This window comes from Anas acuta, unplaced genomic scaffold (genome assembly GCF_963932015.1).
Source record: "Anas acuta unplaced genomic scaffold, bAnaAcu1.1 SCAFFOLD_233, whole genome shotgun sequence".
Lineage (NCBI taxonomy): Eukaryota > Metazoa > Chordata > Aves > Anseriformes > Anatidae > Anas > Anas acuta.
The window spans coordinates 65,403-82,545 of NW_027076101.1; the positions used below are offsets into that span (position 1 = coordinate 65,403).

Consider the following 17,143-nt stretch of genomic DNA (forward strand, 5'->3'; position numbering starts at 1 on the left):
AGGGAGAGGTGACAGGGCTGGAATATCAGCAGGTGAAATTGGGGAAAAAAAGGGCAAAAACGGCTCAAGGACAGCGAGTTCCTGCGCGTGTGCCCGCCGGAGGGATGATTTTATGGAAAAAAAACCCAAAAAATGAAAAGTTTGGGGTGGATGCTTTAAATGGAAGCCCCCAAGGGACCACCCCACGTCCCCCAGGGGGGACCAGCCCCGTCCCACAGCGGGTTCGCGGCTCAGTGGAGGGAGAGCTGATCTCATTTTTGGTAAGAAAAAGGAAAATGGTGACCCCAAAAGGAAAAATGACGATCCCGAGAGGGAAACGACGATCCGAGAGGGAAAACGACGGCCCCAAGAGGGAAAATGATGACCCCAAGAGGGGAAATGATGGCCAAATGATGACCCCAAGAAGGAAAATGATGACCCCAAAAGGGAAAAAAGACGACCCCAAAAGGGGAAAGCGATGGCCAAATGATGACCCCAAGAGGGAAAACGACGACCCCAAAAGGGAAAACGACGACCCCAAAAGGGAAAACGACGGCCAAATGACGACCCCAAGAGGGAAAATGATGACCCTAAGAGGGAAAACCATGACCCCAAAAGGGAAAACGACGACCCCAAGAGAGAAAACGACGGCCAAATGATGACCCCAAGAGGGAAAATTATGACCCCAAAAGAGAAAAACGATGACCCCAAAAGGGAAAACGACGACCCAAAAGGGAAAACGACGACCAAATGACGACCCCAAGAGGGAAAATGATGACCCTAAGAGGGAAAACGATGACCCCAAAAGAGAAAACGACGACCCCAAGAGGGAAAACGACGACCCCAAGAGGGAAAACGACGGCAAATGATGACCCCAAGAGGGAAAATTATGACCCCAAAAGAGAAAACGACGACCCCAAAAGGGAAAACGACGACCCCAAAAGGGAAAATGACGACCCCAAAAGGGAAAACGACGACCAAATGATGACCCCAAGAGGGAAAATGACGACCCCAAGGGGGAAAAACGATGGCCAAATGATGACCCCAAGAGGGAAATTATGACCCCAAAAGAGAAAAACGACGACCCAAGAGGGAAAACGACGACCCCAAGAGGGGAAACGACGACCCCAAGAGGGGAAACGATGGCCAAATAATGACCCCCAAGAGGGAAAATTATGACCCCAAAAGGGAAAAACGACAACCCCAAAAGGGAAAACGACGACCCCAAAAGAGAAAACGACGATCCCAGCAGCCACCAACCCCAGCCCCGGGGTCCTCACCCCATCAGGATCCCACCGGGACTCGGGCACCGCACTCGGAGCCTCTCCAACCCCCCCCAAAAAAGCCCCTGGGGAGCCCCCAAAACCCATCCCGGGGGTTTTAGGGTCGGCGGGGCCGCGGGAGGACCCCATGCGCCGGGTGTCCCGGGGCCGAGGCTCTCTTATCTCAGATATTTTGGGGTTAGGGCGGCCCCGCAGCCTTATCTGAGGGCTCCGAAATATCCGAAATAGCTCCGTGGAAGAGCTGGCGGGGGGCCAGGGGGCCTGGACTCTCTCCCCCCCCCCCCCCTCGGTCCTTAAAATCTCTCCAAATAGGAAAAAAAAAAAAAAAATAAAATAAAAAGATAAAAATGATAAAAGCGCCCGGAACGGGTTTTTTGGCGAGGGGGCGGGTGAAGGGGATGAGATGCGGCGACCCCGTGGGTCACTGATGGGTTTTTTGGGGGGTTTCCCTGCAGACCCCAAAGCTTTCCCCAAAATCCCCCCCCCTGTGGGAGGGGGAAAAGCCCTAAAGTGCGTTTTAGGGGTTTTTAGTTTTCCCTCCCCGGTTTGGGGTCCCCGTCCTGGGCCGCCCCAATTAGCTCGGAGGGTAATTAACGGGGTCAAGATCGGGTCCTGCGTCGGTTTTTGGGGTTTCTGCTTGCTTCTTCCGTGGGGAGTTTGGATTTTGGGTGGGCGGATGCACAAAGCTCGGCCCCGTGGCCACGGGTCGCCCGCTGGTGATCCCAATTTCGGGTCCGTGTTTGGGGGAAGAACGCCCGATTTCTGGTCCACGTTTCATGGAGAAATCCCCAATTTTGGTCCGTGTTTGGTGGAGGAATCCCCGAATTCTGGTCCCCGTTCCATGGAGCGATCCCAAATTCCCTGGTCCATCTTCTGCGGAGCAATCCAAAATTCTGATCCAAATTACACGGCGTGATCCCAAATTTCTGGTCCCTCTTCTGTGGAGCGATCCCAATTTTCTGGTCCACATCCCACAGAGCGATCCCAATTTTCTGGTCCACATTTGGTGGAGCAATCCCCAAATTCTGGTCCTCGTCCCATGGAGCGATCCCAAATTTCTGGTCCCTGTTCCGTGGAGCGATCCCCAATTTCTGGTCCAGGTTACACAAAGCAATCCCAAATTTCTGTCCCTGTTCCGTGGAATAATCCAAATTTCTGGTCCACGTTACCCGGAGCAATCCCAAATTTCTGGTCCATCTTCCGTGGAGCACCCCGGGCACCCCATCAGCCCCCAAAAACACCAGGGACAAATCCAATCCAGGACAAATCCCAAATCCAGGATAAATCCCAAATCCAGGACAAATCCCACCCAAAATATATGGGACAAATCCTGACCTGGGATAAATCCCAATCCCAGGACAAATCCCGAATTGGGATAAATCCCAAATGCCCAGGACCCAGCCAGGAGTCCTAAAACCTCCCCCAGGAGCAGGGATTTGGCCAAAAAGCCCCAAAATAGTTTTTTTTTTTTATGATTTTTTTCTTTTTTAAGGTGGGAAGGCAGCGAGCCCTGCGGGAGCTCGCAGCCGCCGAGGGCGCGGGGAAGAGAAAGGCGATTTGGGGCCAAAACGCCGCGGGTTCGGTCAAAGCCGCTCGCAGCCCCGAGGGGAAGCGGGGCGTTTTGGTGCAAAAAGGGGGGAAAACGGGAAAATAAATAAATATATAAATAAAGGGACAGCACCAAAACCTCAAAGGACCCCAAAGCAGCACCGGGACCCTCCGGTGCCCCCCCCCCCCCCGGTGTGAGGGGAAGGAGCCCCCCGGGTGGGGACGAGACATCCCGAAATGGGGTAAAAAACAGAAAAAAAGGGATTTTAACCCCCCTGGTTGTCTTAAAATCCCCCCCCCCCCCCCGAAAGGAAAACGTCGCCCTGTGGGGGCCGGGCTCCCGGTCCCAGTTTAGGGCTGGGGTTTAGGGTTTAGGGTCAGGTTTTAGGGTTTAGGGCAGGTTTTAGGGCCAGATTTTAGGGTTTAAGGCCAAATTTTAGGGTTTAAGGCCAAATTTTAGGGTTTAGGGCCAAGCACACAACACGCAGCACCTGCACTCGCCCCCCCCGGTGCCCCCCCCGGGACCCGGTGCCCCCTCGCCCCGTTTTGGAAGGAGGCCGCGGGCCGGGAAGCAAAAAAAAACAAAAAACAACAGAAAATCGACCCAAAATCGCTGGAAATGAAAGGAAAAACGAGCGGCGGGGGGGAGGGTCCCGCCTTGAGGGGGGGGCACCAGGGGGGGCCGCGGCCTCGCGGAGGGAAAAGCGGAGCTGGGGGGGGGGGGAAAAACAGGGAGGAGACCCCGGCACGGAGCCTCCCAGTAGGTTCCCAGTAGGCTCCCAGTACCCTCCAGTACCTTCCCAGTAGCCTCCGGATGGGCCAGAGGGAGGCCGCAGAGCCTCGGGGGGGGGGTTATGGTGGGGGGGGCACGGAGCCTTTGGGGGCTTTTTTTTTTGGGGGGGGGGGTCTTTGGGGGCCCCCCACCACCTTGAGCCCCCTCCCCAAAATATTTGGCCTTGAATCCAGGGGGGCAACGGGGGCTGCTACCCCCCCCCAGCCCCCATCTGGGGGGGACACCTCTGTCTGTGCCCCCCCCCGAATTGGGGGGGGTCCCTTACCTAAAGGTTAACCCTAAAGGCTGCTGAGGGGGGGAGGATGGGAGAAGCCCCCCCCCCCCCCAAAAAAAAATATTTCGGGGGGGGGGGCTTTAAAGCTGCCCCCCCCCCCCAGACATCACCCAGCTGGGGGAGGTGTTAAAGGGAATGGGGGGGGGGATTTTTGGGGGTGGGGGCTTCATAAGGAGGGGGTGAAATGGGGGGGGGGCTTAAAGGAACCTTAAAAGGGGCGGGGGTCCTTAAGGGGGGGTTAAAGGGGGGGGTCCTAAAAGCGGGGTCTTAAAGGGGGGGTCGTAAAGGGGGGGCCATAAAAGGGGGGTCCTAAAGGGGGGTCCTAAAGGGGGGGGGCATAAAAGGGGGGGGTCCTAAAGGGGGGGCCATAAAATGGGGGTCCTAAAGGGGGGGGGCTTAAAGGGGATCTTAAAGGGGGGGGTCCTAATCGGGTGGGCTTTGAGGGGGGGGGGGGGGTCTCCTCTCCCCAAATCGCCCCCCCCCCAAGCCACAAGGGGGGGGGGGGGGGGGGGGGGTAAAATCCCCTCCCCCTCCCCCCTTAACAGAAGGGGGTGATTGGGGGGGGGGGTCCCCATTCCCCCCCCCCTTCTAAGGGGGGGATGGGGGGGGGTCGGTGCCGCACCCCCCCCACGCTGCTGATGCTGGGGCGGGGCGGGGGGGGGGGTCCCGGTGCCCCCTCCCCCAGGCGTTGGGCGGGGGTGGGGCCGGCCCCATTGTTCCTGCCCGGTTTGGGGGGGGGGGGGGTTCCCGATTCGGGGGGGGGGGGGGTTTAACGGTGAGGGGGGGGTTACCGGTGAGGAGGGGGGGGGGGTTACCGGGGGGGGGGTCCTTACCGTGGCGGCGGCGGCGCGGGGCCGTGCCGGGGGTGCTGGGGGCGGGCGGCGGCGGCGCCATCTCCCCCCCCGCGAGGGCCGCCGGGGCGGGCTGGGCCTGTAATGGCGGCGGCGGCGGCGCCTTCCTCCCCCTCCCCCTCCTCCTCCTCCTCCTCCTCCTCCTCCTCCTCCTCCCTCACGGCCGCGGGGGGGGGGGAAGGGGGGGGGGGGGGGCGCGGCGGCGGCTGCGCATGCGCGGGGAACGGGGAGGGGAGGGGGAGGGGGGCGGGGTCTGCGCACACCCAGGGGGCGGGGCCGGGTGTGCGCATGCGCCGGGCACGGGCCCTCTGAGGGTGGGGGGGAGGAGGCGCGCGGGGGGTGCTGGGAGTTGTAGTTCGAGGAGAGGCTCGCAACTACAATTCCCGGCGTGCCCGCGCGCACGGCGGATATCCGGGTTTTTTTTGGGAGGGGGGGGGCGCCGGGTTGTGAGGGGGGGGCCTGGCAGGGACGGCAGCGCCATGGTGAGGAGCGGGGGGGGTTGGAATGGGATGGGGGGCGGGGGGGGGCGCTGCAGAGCCCCCCCCATAGGGGATTCCATAGGGTCACGGCAGCGGGGGGGGGTCTGTGTGGGGCCGTGGCCTAGGGGGGGTCCGGGGGGGTCCCCTTTGCAGTGTCCCTATGGGGGAGGCCTTGGGGGGGGGCGTTGGGGTGCCCCAGGGACCCCCCCCCAAGCAGGTTTGCCCTATGGGTCCCTATAGGGGAGCTGTCTGGGTGCCCCACGGGGTTGAGATGTTTTGGGGGGGTCCCCTTTATAGTGTCCCTATGGGGGGGTCTTTTAGGGGGGTGTTGGGGTGCCCCAGGGACCCCCCCCCCCCAAGCAGGTTTGCCCCATGAGTCCTTAAAGGGTCGTTATAGGGTCCCTATGGGGGAAATTTTTGGGTGCTCCATGGGGCTGAGACGTTTGGGGGGGTCCCTTTTGCAGTGGTCCCTTTTGGGGGGGGTTAAGGGAGGGGGGTGTTAGGGTGACCTAGGGGTCCCCCCCAAGTAGATTTGCCCCATGGGTCCTTATAGGGTCGTTATAGGGTCCCTATAGGGGAGATTTTTGGGTGCCCCACGGGGTTGAGATGTTTTGGGGGGGTCCCCTTTGCAGTGTCCCTATGGGGTGGTCTTGGGGAGGGCATTAGGGTGCCCTAGGGACCCCCCCCCCAAGCAGGTTTGACCTATGGATCTCTGTAGGGTCCTTATGGGGGAGCTGTCTGGGTGCCCCATGGGGTTGAGATGTTTTGGGGGGGGTCACTTTATAGTGTCCCTATGTGGGGGGGCTTTTAGGGGGGCGTTGGGGTGCCCCAGGGACCCCCCCCCAAGCAGGTTTGCCCCATGAGTCCTTAAAGGGTCGTTATAGCGTCCCTATAGGGGAACTGTCTGGGTGCCCCATGGGGTTGAGATGTTTTAGGGGGGGTCCCCTTTGTAGTGTCCCTATGGGGGGGCCTTGAGGGGGGCATTGGGATGACCTAGGGGTCCCCCCCAAGCAGGTTTGCCCCATGGGTCCTTATAGGGTCGTTATAGGGTCCCTATAGGGGAGGTTTTTGGGTGCCCCATGGGGTTGAGACGTTTTGGGGGGGTCCCCTTTGAAGTGTCCCTACGGGGGGGTCTTGGGGAGGGCATTGGGGTGCCCTAGGGTGCCCCCCCTAAACAGATGTGCTCCATGGGTCCTTATAGGGTCGTTATAGGGTCCCTATAGGGGAGATTTTTGGGTGCCCCATGGGGCTGAGACGTTTGGGGGGGGTCCCCTTTATAGTGTCCCTATTGGGGGGGGCTTTGAGGGGGGCGTTGGGGTGCCCCAGGGGTCCCCCCCAAACAGGTTTGCCCCATGAGTCCTTATAGGGTCCATATGGGGGAGATGTTTGGGTGCCCCATGGGGCTGAGACGTTTGGGGGGGATCCCCTTTGTAGCATCCCTATGGGGGGGGGGCTTTGGGGTGCCCCATCGCGAGCTCCCTGTGGGGTTTTGGAGGCGTTGGGGTGCCCCGGGGGTCACCCCCTTATGGGGTCAATATAGAGGAGGTGCCCTGTGGGGCTGAGTCACTGGGGGGGTCCCTTTGTAGTGTCCCTAAAGGGGGAGGTTTGGGGTGGGGGGGATGTTGGGGGGCCCCATTTCAAGCTCCTTATGGGGTTGGGGAGACCCCATGGGGCACCCCTATAGGGAGGGGCAGATTTTGGGCACCCCCACGGTGCCGTGCAGCACCCCTGTAGGATCCTCATGGGTGGGGGGGGGTTCAAAATACCCCAAAAAAGGAGAAAAAACGAAACTGAGAGAGGCTGAGGTGGGGGAGGGTTCCTTGTCCCCCCCCTTAATGCTGTGTTTTGTGTCCCCCCCACCCCCCCCCGGGAGATCCGCTTCATCCTGATCCAGAACCGGGCGGGGAAGACGCGCCTGGCCAAGTGGTACATGCAGTTCGACGATGACGAGAAGCAGAAGCTGATCGAGGAGGTGCACGCCGTCGTCACCGTGCGCGACGCCAAGCACACCAACTTCGTGGAGGTAACGGCCCCCCCAAAACCCCCTGCTTCTGCCCCAAATTCCACCTCAAAACCCTTGTTTCGGCCTCAAAACCCCCGGTTCTGCCCCAAATTCCACCTCAAAACCCTTGTTTCGGCCTCAAAACCCCCGCTTCTGCCCCAAATTCCACCTCAAAACCCCCGCTTCAGCCTCAAATTCCACCTCAAAACCCCGCTTCAGCCTCAAATTCCACCTCAAAACCCCCACTTCTGCCTCAAATTCCACCTCAAATCCCCACTTCAGCCCCAATTCCACCTCAAATCCCCACTTCAGCCCCAAATTCCACCTCAAATCCCCCACTTCAGCCTCAAAACCCCCACTTCTGCCCCAAATTCCACCTCAAAACCCCCACTTCGGCCTCAAAACCCCTGCTTCAGCCTCAAATTCCACCTCAAAACCCTGCTTCTGCCCCAAATTCCACCTCAAAACCCCACTTCAGCCTCAAATTCCACCTCAGAACCCCACGTCAGCCTCAAAACCCCCGCTTCTGCCCCAAATTCCACCTCAAAACCCTGCTTCTGCCCCAAATTCCACCTCAAAACCCCACTTCAGCCTCAAATTCCACCTCAGAACCCCACGTCAGCCTCAAAACCCCCGCTTCTGCCCCAAATTCCACCTCAAAACCCCCGCTTCAGCCCCAAATTCCACCTCAAAACCCCGCTTCTGCCCCAAATTCCACCTCAAAACCCCCACTTCAGCCTCAAATTCCACCTCAAATCCCCACTTCAGCCCCAAATTCCACCTCAAAACCCCCACTTCGGTCTCAAAACCCCTGCTTCAGCCTCAAATTCCACCTCAAAACCCTGCTTCTGCCCCAAATTCCACCTCAAAACCCCACTTCAGCCTTAAAACCCCTGCTTCTGCCCCAAATTCCATCTCAAAACCCCCACTTCTGCCCCAAATTCCACCTCAAAACCCCCGGTTCGGCCTCAAAACCCCCACTTCAACCTCAAATTCCACCTCAAAAGCCCCGCTTCAGCCCCAAATTCCACCTCAAAACCCCGCTTCTGCCTCAAATTCCACCTCAAAACCCTGCTTCAGCCCCAAATTCCACCTCAAATCCCCCATTTCAGCTCAAATCCTTCCCCCAGCGCTGCCACACCCGAGGGCCGCAATCACCCCGTCCCTCCCAGTTCCCTTTATTTTTTTTTTGCCTTTTCCTCCTTTTTATTTTTTTTCATTTTTTTTTTATTTCCCCCCCCCGCCCCCCCCTCGTAGTTCCGCAACTTCAAGATCATCTACCGGCGCTACGCCCGGCCTCTACTTCTGCATCTGTGTGGACGTCACCGACAACAACCTGGCCTACCTGGAAGCCATCCACAACTTCGTGGAGGTGGGTGGGGGGCCACGGGCCCCATCCCGCCCCCCCCTCGCCCCCACAACCCCCCCATAGGGCGGCCGGACCCTTCCCTCTTCTCTTTCCCCCCCCCTCCCCAAATTGCAGGTCCTCAACGAATATTTCCACAACGTCTGCGAGCTCGACCTGGTCTTCAACTTCTACAAGGTGAGGTCGGGGAGTTCAAATCCTCCCGTCCCTACAATTTTTTGGGGAGAATTCCAGGGATTTAGGGTTTTTTGTTTTTTTTTTTTTTTCCTTGTGCCCCCCCCCTGCAGGTCTACACGGTGGTGGACGAGATGTTCCTGGCCGGTGAGATCCGGGAGACGAGCCAGACCAAGGTGCTCAAGCAGCTCCTGATGCTGCAGTCGTTGGAGTGAGCTGCCCCCCCCCGCGCCCCCCCGGCCTTCCTCCTCCTCCTCCTCCTCCTCCTGGGCCGCCTACGAGGGCTGGAGCTGAGGAAGAGGGGGTATGGGGGGGGGGGGGGCTGCGGGCTTCCTGCTGTGTGAATGGAACGGGGAACGGGGCCCCCCCCACCCTGCAGCTGTGCCCCCACTGCGCCCCCCCCCACCCCAAAAGGGACCAGCCCCCGCCATCGTGTTGTGAATAAACGTGGCTGTGATGTGCCGGAGCCCCCCCGCGTGGTGTTTTATTTTTTTTGGGGTGGGGGGCACAATGAGGGGACGCCCCTCGCCCTGCTGGGGTCCCTGGGGGGTCCCCATCCCAATTTTCCACCCCCCCCCCCCATCTTCTCATGTCCCTGTCCCCACAGGCTGATGACTTGGGGGGGGGCTGAGGACCCCTAAAGGTCCTTTTGGGATGGGGGGGGGGGGTGATGTGGGGACCCCCAGGGCGGACAGAGACCCCCTGGAAGTCGCTGGGGACCCTTTGGGGTGACCTGGGGACCCCCCAGGATGGGTGGGGAACCCCTGGGGTGGCTGGGGTGGTACCAGAGGACCCCCCCCCCAAAAAAAAGGATGCTCGGGATCTTTGGGGTTCTTTCGGGGGGGGATTTAGGGGCGTGAAGGAGCCACGCGGGAGCCCTGCGGGTGTCACACGAGGCTTTATTGGGGGGGGGGGGGTGCCCTCAATCCCCCTGCCCCAACCTCTTCACGGCGGGGTTGGGGTACTCGGGCTTTTCCACTGCCCCCGGCCCGAATTTGAGCTCCAGGAACTCGCGGGCGTTGTTGGGGGCCATGGCGGTGAAACCGGCGAAGGGCAGCGGCAGGCGGGGGCGCAGGAAACGCTCGGGGAACTCCACGTCCTGCGGGTGCCCCAGCCACGTGTCCTTGGTCATCACCCCGGCGCGGGGGTAGAAGGGCCACAAGTCGACGTGCAGCCGGTTGGCGCGGCTGTAATGCACCCGGTAAAACTCCCCCTCCGCCGCCTTCTCCCAAACGAAGCCCTCGGCGTCCTCCACCGCGCCCCCCCCCCGCCGCCTCCACCTCCCGCAGCCACCGGCACTTGCCCGCGTCCTCCCGGTAGATGCCCAAATCCACGTCGTAATCCCAGGGGATGATGTCCCGCAGGCGCACGGCGCCCAGTAGCGACCCCCCCTCCAACCAGTAACGCACCCCCGCCGCCTCCAAGGCTTCCACCACGTGCCGGGCGGTTTCTCGTAACGCCCGGAGGCAGCACGGGGGGGTCCAGCGCCCGGCCAGCAGGTACTGGGGCGTGCGGGCGTGCACGGTGCCGAAGCAGCGCGCCGTGTCCTTGGTGCACCCGTACCACCGCTCCCCCCCGTCCGCCAGCACCTCCAGTTTGATGCCCAAGTCCCTCATCAACCGCCTCCGCCGCGCCCCCGCCAAGCTCTCGGCTTTCCAGCGGTTGTGGGGGGAGGCCGGGAGGGCCGGGGGGGCGGCGGGGAAAGCTTCGCGCAGCACCCGCAGCCCCCAACCCCGCACCGCTGCCTGCACGAAGAGGGCGGTGGGCAGCGGGCGCGCCAAGGGGAAGGAGAGGTTGAAGAGGTCGCGGGTGCGCAGCAGCAGCACCGCAGCCCCCTCCACGGCCCCGCAAACCCCCCCCGAGACCCCCCCGGGGCCGTAACGCGCCGTCCACTCGCGCAGCTCCACGCGCAGCCCCAAGCACCGCAGCGGCTCCGTGCCCACGGGGGCCGCCACCACCCGGGCGTCCCCGGTTTCCAGGGTGGCCCTCATGCGTTCCAGCAGCCCCGGTACGGCGCGGGTGCCGTCGGGCACCACGGCCACGTGGCGGGTGCGGACGTGGAGCTCGGGGCGCGAGTCCCGGGGGGGGCGGTCGGGAGCGGGGCGCAGGAGGAGCAGCCGAGCCCCCGGGGGCAGCGGTACCGGGGGGTACGGAGCCGTCTCGGCCGCCACCAGCACCGGCAGCGGCAGCGCGGCGAAGGAGCGCGCGGTGCCGGCCACGTCGTTCTCGAAGTCCTCGAAGTCCCGCAGCAGCACGGTGACACCGGGAACCTCGCGGGGGGGGCGGCAGCGTGGCAATGTCCCCGTCCCCCCCCCCAAAAACCCGGGTCGTAGCCAGGCGCAGTAGAGGAGGAGGAGGTTGAGGCCGATGGCTCCCGCCAAGGCGGCTTGGCACGGCGTCAGGCGCATGGCGGTAATTAGCGGGGCTTCTTCGGCCCCCCCCCCGGTTAATTAATTAATTAATTAATTAATTAGTTCTTGCCGGGGGGGGGCATGGCGAGCCGGGGGAGGGGGGTGGTCTGGGTTTGGCTTGGCGGCGCTGTGGGGGGAGAGAAGAGTTAATGAAGGGGTTGCGTTAATGAGGGGGTCACCCTAACGAGGGGGTCGCGCTAATGAGCGGGCTGCATTAATGACCCCCCCCCAAATTCAAGGTCCCCCCCCCCCCGGTGATGGGGATGCGATGCCTGGTTTCTATATGCGTGCCCCAACAGCTCCGTGTCCCCCCCCCCCGCCCCCTTATCAGCCCCCATCCCCTGCAGACCCCATGCCTTATATCATTATAGCCGCCCTATAACGCCCCATACCACCCCAAAACACCCTATAACTCCCCATAACGCCCCATAACACCCCACACCGCCCCATAACATGATATAATGCCCAATACCGCCCCACGATGCCCTATAATGCCCCAGGACACCCTAAAATGCCCCATACTGCCCTATAACGCCCCCTAACGTCCCATTCCACCCCGTAATGCCCCAGAATGCCCTATAATGCCCCACAGCACCCCAGAATGCCTCATAATGCCCCAGAACGCCTCATAATGCCCCAGAACGCCTCATAATGCCCTATAATGCCCCACAGCGCCCCAGAATGCCTCATAATGCCCCAAAACGCCTCATAATGCCCCCGAACGCCCCAGAATGCCCTATAATGCCCCACAGCGCCCCAGAATGCCTCATAATGCCCCACAACGCCTCATAATGCCCCACAGCGCCCCAGAATGCCCTATAATGCCCCACAGCGCCCCAGAATGCCTCATAATGCCCCAGAACACCCTTTGACACCCTATAAAGCCCCACAGCGCCCCATAGCGCCCTATAACGCCCCATAGCGCCCCATAGCGCCCCACAGCGCCCCATAGCGCCCTATAACGCCCCATAGCGCCCCATAGCGCCCTATAACGCCCCATAGCGCCCTATAACGCCCCATAACGCCCTATGACACCCTATAAAGCCCCACAGCGCCCTATAACGCCCCATAGTGCCCTATAACACCCCATAAAGCCCCATAGCGCCCTATGACACCCTATAAAGCCCCATAACGCCCCATACCGCCCCAGAACACCCTATAACACCCTATAACGCCCCAGAACACCCCATACCGCCCCAGAACACCCCATACCGCCCCGGAACACCCCATACCACCTTATCACACCCTATAACACCCCACACCACCCCATACCCCCCCCCCCAACACCGCCCCGTACCGCCCGCGGGCGCCGTCGCCTCAGCAACGCGCGTCCCTCCCCCTCCTCCTCCTCCCTCCCTCCCTCCCTCCACTTCCGGCTCCCTTTGTGGCAGGAAGCGGCGTCTCCGGGGCTCCCTTTGTGGCAGCCGTGATGGCGGCGGAGCGGGCGGCGGCGGCGGGGACGGGGACGGGGGCGGCCCCCAGGGCCCAGCCGCCCCCTCCCCCCGGGCCCGGGCCCGGTTCAGGCCCGGTGGAAGCGGCGAACCGAGGAGGGTTGAGCCTGCCGGGGATCCTGCACTTCATCCAGCACGAGTGGGCTCGCTTCGAGGCCGAGAAGGGGCGCTGGGAGGCGGAGCGGGCCGAGCTGCAGGTACCGGGAACCGGGAACCGGGGGGGGGGGTAACGGGAGGGGGGGGGTGAGGGGTAACGGGGGGGGGAGGGGACCGGGGCCGTCGTCAGGGGGTTACCGGGGCCGCCGCCGCCGCCATCTTGGGAGGAAATGGCCGCCGGGATGGGGGGGGGGGGGGGTTTGGGGACACCCCCGGGGCTTGGGGACACCACCGGGGTTTGGGGACATCACCGGGGTTTGGGGACACCGCCGGGGCTTGGGGACACCGCCGGGGTTTGGGGACACCCCCGGGGTTTGGGGACACCCCCGGGGCTTGGGGACATCCCCGGGGCTTGGGGACATCCCCGGGGCTTGGGGACACCGCCGGGGTTTGGGGACACCGCCGGGGTTTGGGGACACCCCCGGGGTTTGGGGACACCCCCGGGGCTTGGGGACACCCCTGGGGCTTGGGGACATCACCGGGGTTTGGGGACACCGGGGGCATCGTGGGGGTGGCACCGGGACACCGGGGGCAGCACCGGGGCTTGGGGACAGCGGTGTCACCACGGGGCCACCCCCCCAACCTTGGGGACAGCAGTGTCACCACGGGGCAACCCCATAGCCTTGGGGACAGCAGTGTCACCACTGGGAGACCCCATAGCCTTGGGGACAGTGGTGTCACCACGGGGCCAACCCCCAACCTTGGGGACAGCAGTGTCACCACGGGGCAACCCCATAGCTTTGGGGACAGTGGTGTCACCATGGGGCCACCCCATAGCGTTGGGGACAGCAGTGTCACTGTGCCACCTGCAGCTTTAGGGACACCGGTGTCACCACGGGGCCACCCTGAACCTTGGGGACACCGGTGTCACTGGGCCACCCCCCAACCTTGGGGACACCGGTGTCACAGGTCGCCCCCCAAGCCTTGGGGACGCTGATGTCACTGTGTCACCACCTGGCTTTGGGGACAGCAGTGTCACTTGTCCACCCCGTAGCCTTGGGGACACCGGTGCCACTGTGCTACCCCAAGTCTTGGGGACACTGATGTCACCGGGCCACCCCCCAGCTTTGGGGACACCGGTGTCACTGTGCCACCCACAGCTTTGGGGACACCAGTGTCACCACTGGGCCACCCCATAGCCTTGGGGACACTGATGTCACTGGGCCAACCCCTAGCTTTGGGGACACCAGTGCCACAGGCCACTGTGAGTCTTGGGGACAGCAGTGTCACCACCAGGCCACCCCCAGCCTTGGGGACAGCAGTGTCCCTTTCAATCCCATAGCCTTGGGGGCACCGTTGTCACCGGGCCACCACCAGCCTGGGGGACACCGGTGTCACTTGTGTACCCCGTAGCCTTGGGGACAGCAGTGTCACTTGTCCACCTCCCAGTGTTGGGGACACTGATGTCACTGTGCCACCTGCAGCTTTGGGGACACCGTTGTCACTTGTCCACCCCATAGCCTTGGGGACAGCAGTGTCACCGTGCCACCCCCACCCTTGGTGCCACCTCCAGCCCACCCACTCGGCGCCCCTCACCCCCCACCACCACCCCGCGCAGCCTCAGCTCCTTGTCCCCAGCTCCGGGGGCTGTCCCCACAATGTCCCCACAATGTCCCCACGCTGTCCCCATTGTCCCCACGCTGTCCCCATGTCCCCGCAGGCGCAGGTGGCCTTCCTGCAGGGCGAGCGCAAGGGCCAGGAGAACCTGAAGACGGACCTGGTGCGCCGCATCAAGATGCTGGAGTACGCCCTCAAGCAGGAGAGGTGGGTGCAAAGGGGGGGGGTTTTGGGGTTGGGGGGGGACCCAAAAACCATTTTGGGGTCCCCACGAGTGTCCCTGTCCCCCCCCTTTTTGTCCCCCCCCCCTTTTTTTCCAGGTCCAAGTACCACAAGCTGAAATTCGGCACCGAGCCGGCGCCGGGGGACAAGAAGCCCGAAGCGCCGGAGCCGGGTGCGTGTCCCCCAAAAATGGTTTGTGGGGAGGGGGGGGGGCACATTTAGGACCCCCCCTGACCCCGCTGTGTCCCTGTGTCCCCCCCCCAGCCCCTAATGGCCCCCTGGAGGTGGCGGCGCTGGAGGGCGGCCCCCTGGCGTGGAAGGAGGGCCGGCAGCTGCTGCGACAGTGAGTATGGGGAGGGGGGGGAGCATTTTGGGGGGGGGATTTTTTGGGGTGGGGGGGTGCCCTAAAAGTGTCCCCCCCCCTTACAGGTACCTGGAGGAGGTGGGGTACAGCGACACCATCCTGGACATGCGCTCGAGGCGGGTGCGGGCGCTGCTGGCCCGTGGCCCCCCCGGACTCGCTGCTGGTGCGCCGCATCGAGGAGCAGATCCAGAGGTGAGGGGGGGGGAAAAAAGGAGGTGGGGGGGGGTCGTAGGGGTTGTTTTTTTTTATTTTGGGGGGGTGTTTGTGGCGGGGAGGGGGCTGCAGCCCCTGTTTCCCCCCCCCCCGTCCCTCCCCGCCCCGTAGGAATGCGGGGAAGGAGGCGAAGGAGCGCGGGGGGGGCTCGGTGCTGGAGCAGGTCCCCTTCCTGCGCCCCTGCGAGGACGAGGACAGCGACGAGGACGAGGACGCCGACGGCCCCCCCGCCGAGCCCCCGCGGCAGCACAAGAAGCAGCGAGTAAAGGCAAGCCCTCCCCCCTCCTCCTCCCAAATTTTGGGACGCTGCCCTCGTTCGGGGTGCCCTAAAACGGGTCCTGACCCCCCCACCCCCCCCTCTTTGTCGCAGCTCCCCCCCAAGCCGCTGCTGCCCGAGGTGGAGGACGAGGACGATGACGACGACTCCGAGGACGCCCTCAACGAGTTCGATTTCCTGGGCTCCGGGGAGAACGGGGACGGCCGGCGGGCCGGGGAGGGCGGCGGCGAGCTCGGTGAGCAGGTCCTGGGGGGGGGGGGCGAAGCGGCAGGGGGGGCCCCCAGCGGTGCCCCCCCGCTGCCTGCCGAAGGTGGCCCTGACGCCCCTGTCCCCGCAGAGAGCCGCCGGGTGCGGCTGCAGGGATGCTGGCCGACCTGCGGGACGTGGACGGGCTCCCCCCAAAAAACGGCCGCCTCGGGGCAGCCCCGCGCGCACGAGGGTACCTCCCGTCCCCTCCCGTGTCCCTGTCCCCTCCGGTGGCCCCCCCAAATGTCCCTGAGTCCCCCCTCCCCATGCCGCCCCACAGGGTCCCTCAGCCTCTCCTCCGACGTCTTCATCATGGACAGCATCGGTGGCGGCGCCGTGAGCCTGGGGGACCTGGCCGACCTGACGGTCACCAACGACAACGAGCTCAGCTGCGACGTGAGTCACCCAACTGTGGCCCAAGCCCGGCCCCGTTTTTCCCTGTTCTGTCCCAAAACAAGCCCCGAGTGTCCCCTCAGCCCCGTTCCCCCGGGACGTTCCCAGACGCCGCCCTGAGCATCCCCTTGGCTCTGCTGCTGCTCCTTACGTCCCCAAACCCCTTCGTGAGGGTCCCCTCGGTGTTCCTACACCCTGCTGTGGCCCCAAAACGCCCCCCACTGTCCCCCGAGTGTCCCCTGGGCTCCCCCCTGCTCCCTCCTCAACCCCCTCAGCGCGTTTTGGGTGGAAAAAAACCCAAATCTGGGTCCCGGCGGTGCGGCGGTGCTCTCGGCTCACCCCGTTCCCCTCTCGGTTGTCCCCGTGTCCCCCCCCCCGCAGCTCTCGGAGGGCCGGGACGCCCTGAAGAAGACGTGGAACCCCAAATTCACCCTGCGCAGCCACTACGACGCCGTGCGGGGCTTGGCCTTCCACCCGGCCGAGGCCGCCCTGCTCACCGCCTCCGAGGACGGCACCCTCAAGCTCTGGAACCTCCAGAAAACCGTGGCGGCCAAAAAGTGGGTGCTGGGAATACTGGGAGGGGGGGCTGGTGTCCCCCCCACCCCCTCCAGGTGTGGACGTGCCCCCCTTTTTGTTCTTTTTATTCTTTTTTTTGTGTTTTCCCTCCCGCAGGAACGCGGCGCTGGACGTGGAGCCGGTCTACGCCTTCCGCGGGCACAGGTGGGGGCCGGCGGCACCTAAGGAGATTGGGACCCCCGGGGCGAGCTTTGGGGTCCCCCATGGCCCCGTCTCACCCCATCCTGTCCCCGTAGGGGCCCGGTGCTGGCGGTGGCCATGGGCCGTGACAGCGCGCTGTGCTGCAGCGGCGGCGTGGACGCCTGCATCCGCCGCTGGCGCCTGCCCGACCTGGACATGGATCCCTACGACGGCTACGGTGGGTTCCCCGCCGCCCTCCCTGGCGAGGGACGTTTTTGGGGGGGTGTTCACCCTTCAGGGTGACATTTTCGGCCCGTCCCCAGACCCCGGGGTGCTGAGCGGCGTCCTGGAGGGCCACGGGGACGCGGTTTGGGGCTTGGCTTTCAACCCGCCGGCGACCGCCTGGCC

General features: G+C 63.5%; 3 protein-coding genes across 3 annotated transcripts; 2 read left to right on the top strand and 1 right to left on the bottom strand.

Moving 5' to 3' along the window:
* The first annotated feature begins 5,076 nt into the window (after positions 1-5,076).
* On the top strand, positions 5,077-9,215 carry AP2S1 (adaptor related protein complex 2 subunit sigma 1). The gene is given in 6 exon segments (XM_068668455.1): positions 5,077-5,210; positions 7,081-7,230; positions 8,467-8,502; positions 8,504-8,581; positions 8,693-8,752; positions 8,863-9,215. Coding segments are annotated over 6 exon segments (429 nt in total). The 5' UTR covers positions 5,077-5,207; the 3' UTR covers positions 8,965-9,215.
* A 416-nt stretch (positions 9,216-9,631) lies between these two features.
* On the bottom strand, positions 9,632-12,536 carry FKRP (fukutin related protein). The gene is given in 3 exon segments (XM_068668453.1): positions 9,632-10,010; positions 10,012-11,287; positions 12,458-12,536. Coding segments are annotated over 2 exon segments (1,485 nt in total). The 5' UTR covers positions 11,158-11,287; positions 12,458-12,536; the 3' UTR covers positions 9,632-9,671.
* STRN4 (striatin 4) lies at positions 12,529-17,139 on the top strand (the record flags this gene model as incomplete). The annotated part of the gene is given in 16 exon segments (XM_068668447.1): positions 12,529-12,808; positions 14,428-14,531; positions 14,645-14,718; positions 14,811-14,889; positions 14,976-15,062; positions 15,064-15,102; positions 15,235-15,391; positions 15,494-15,635; positions 15,738-15,761; positions 15,764-15,803; positions 15,805-15,839; positions 15,927-16,042; positions 16,421-16,596; positions 16,712-16,759; positions 16,852-16,973; positions 17,059-17,139. Coding segments are annotated over 16 exon segments (1,543 nt in total), but the record flags the coding sequence as incomplete, so codon positions are not given.
* Between the last annotated feature and the right edge of the window lie 4 nt (positions 17,140-17,143).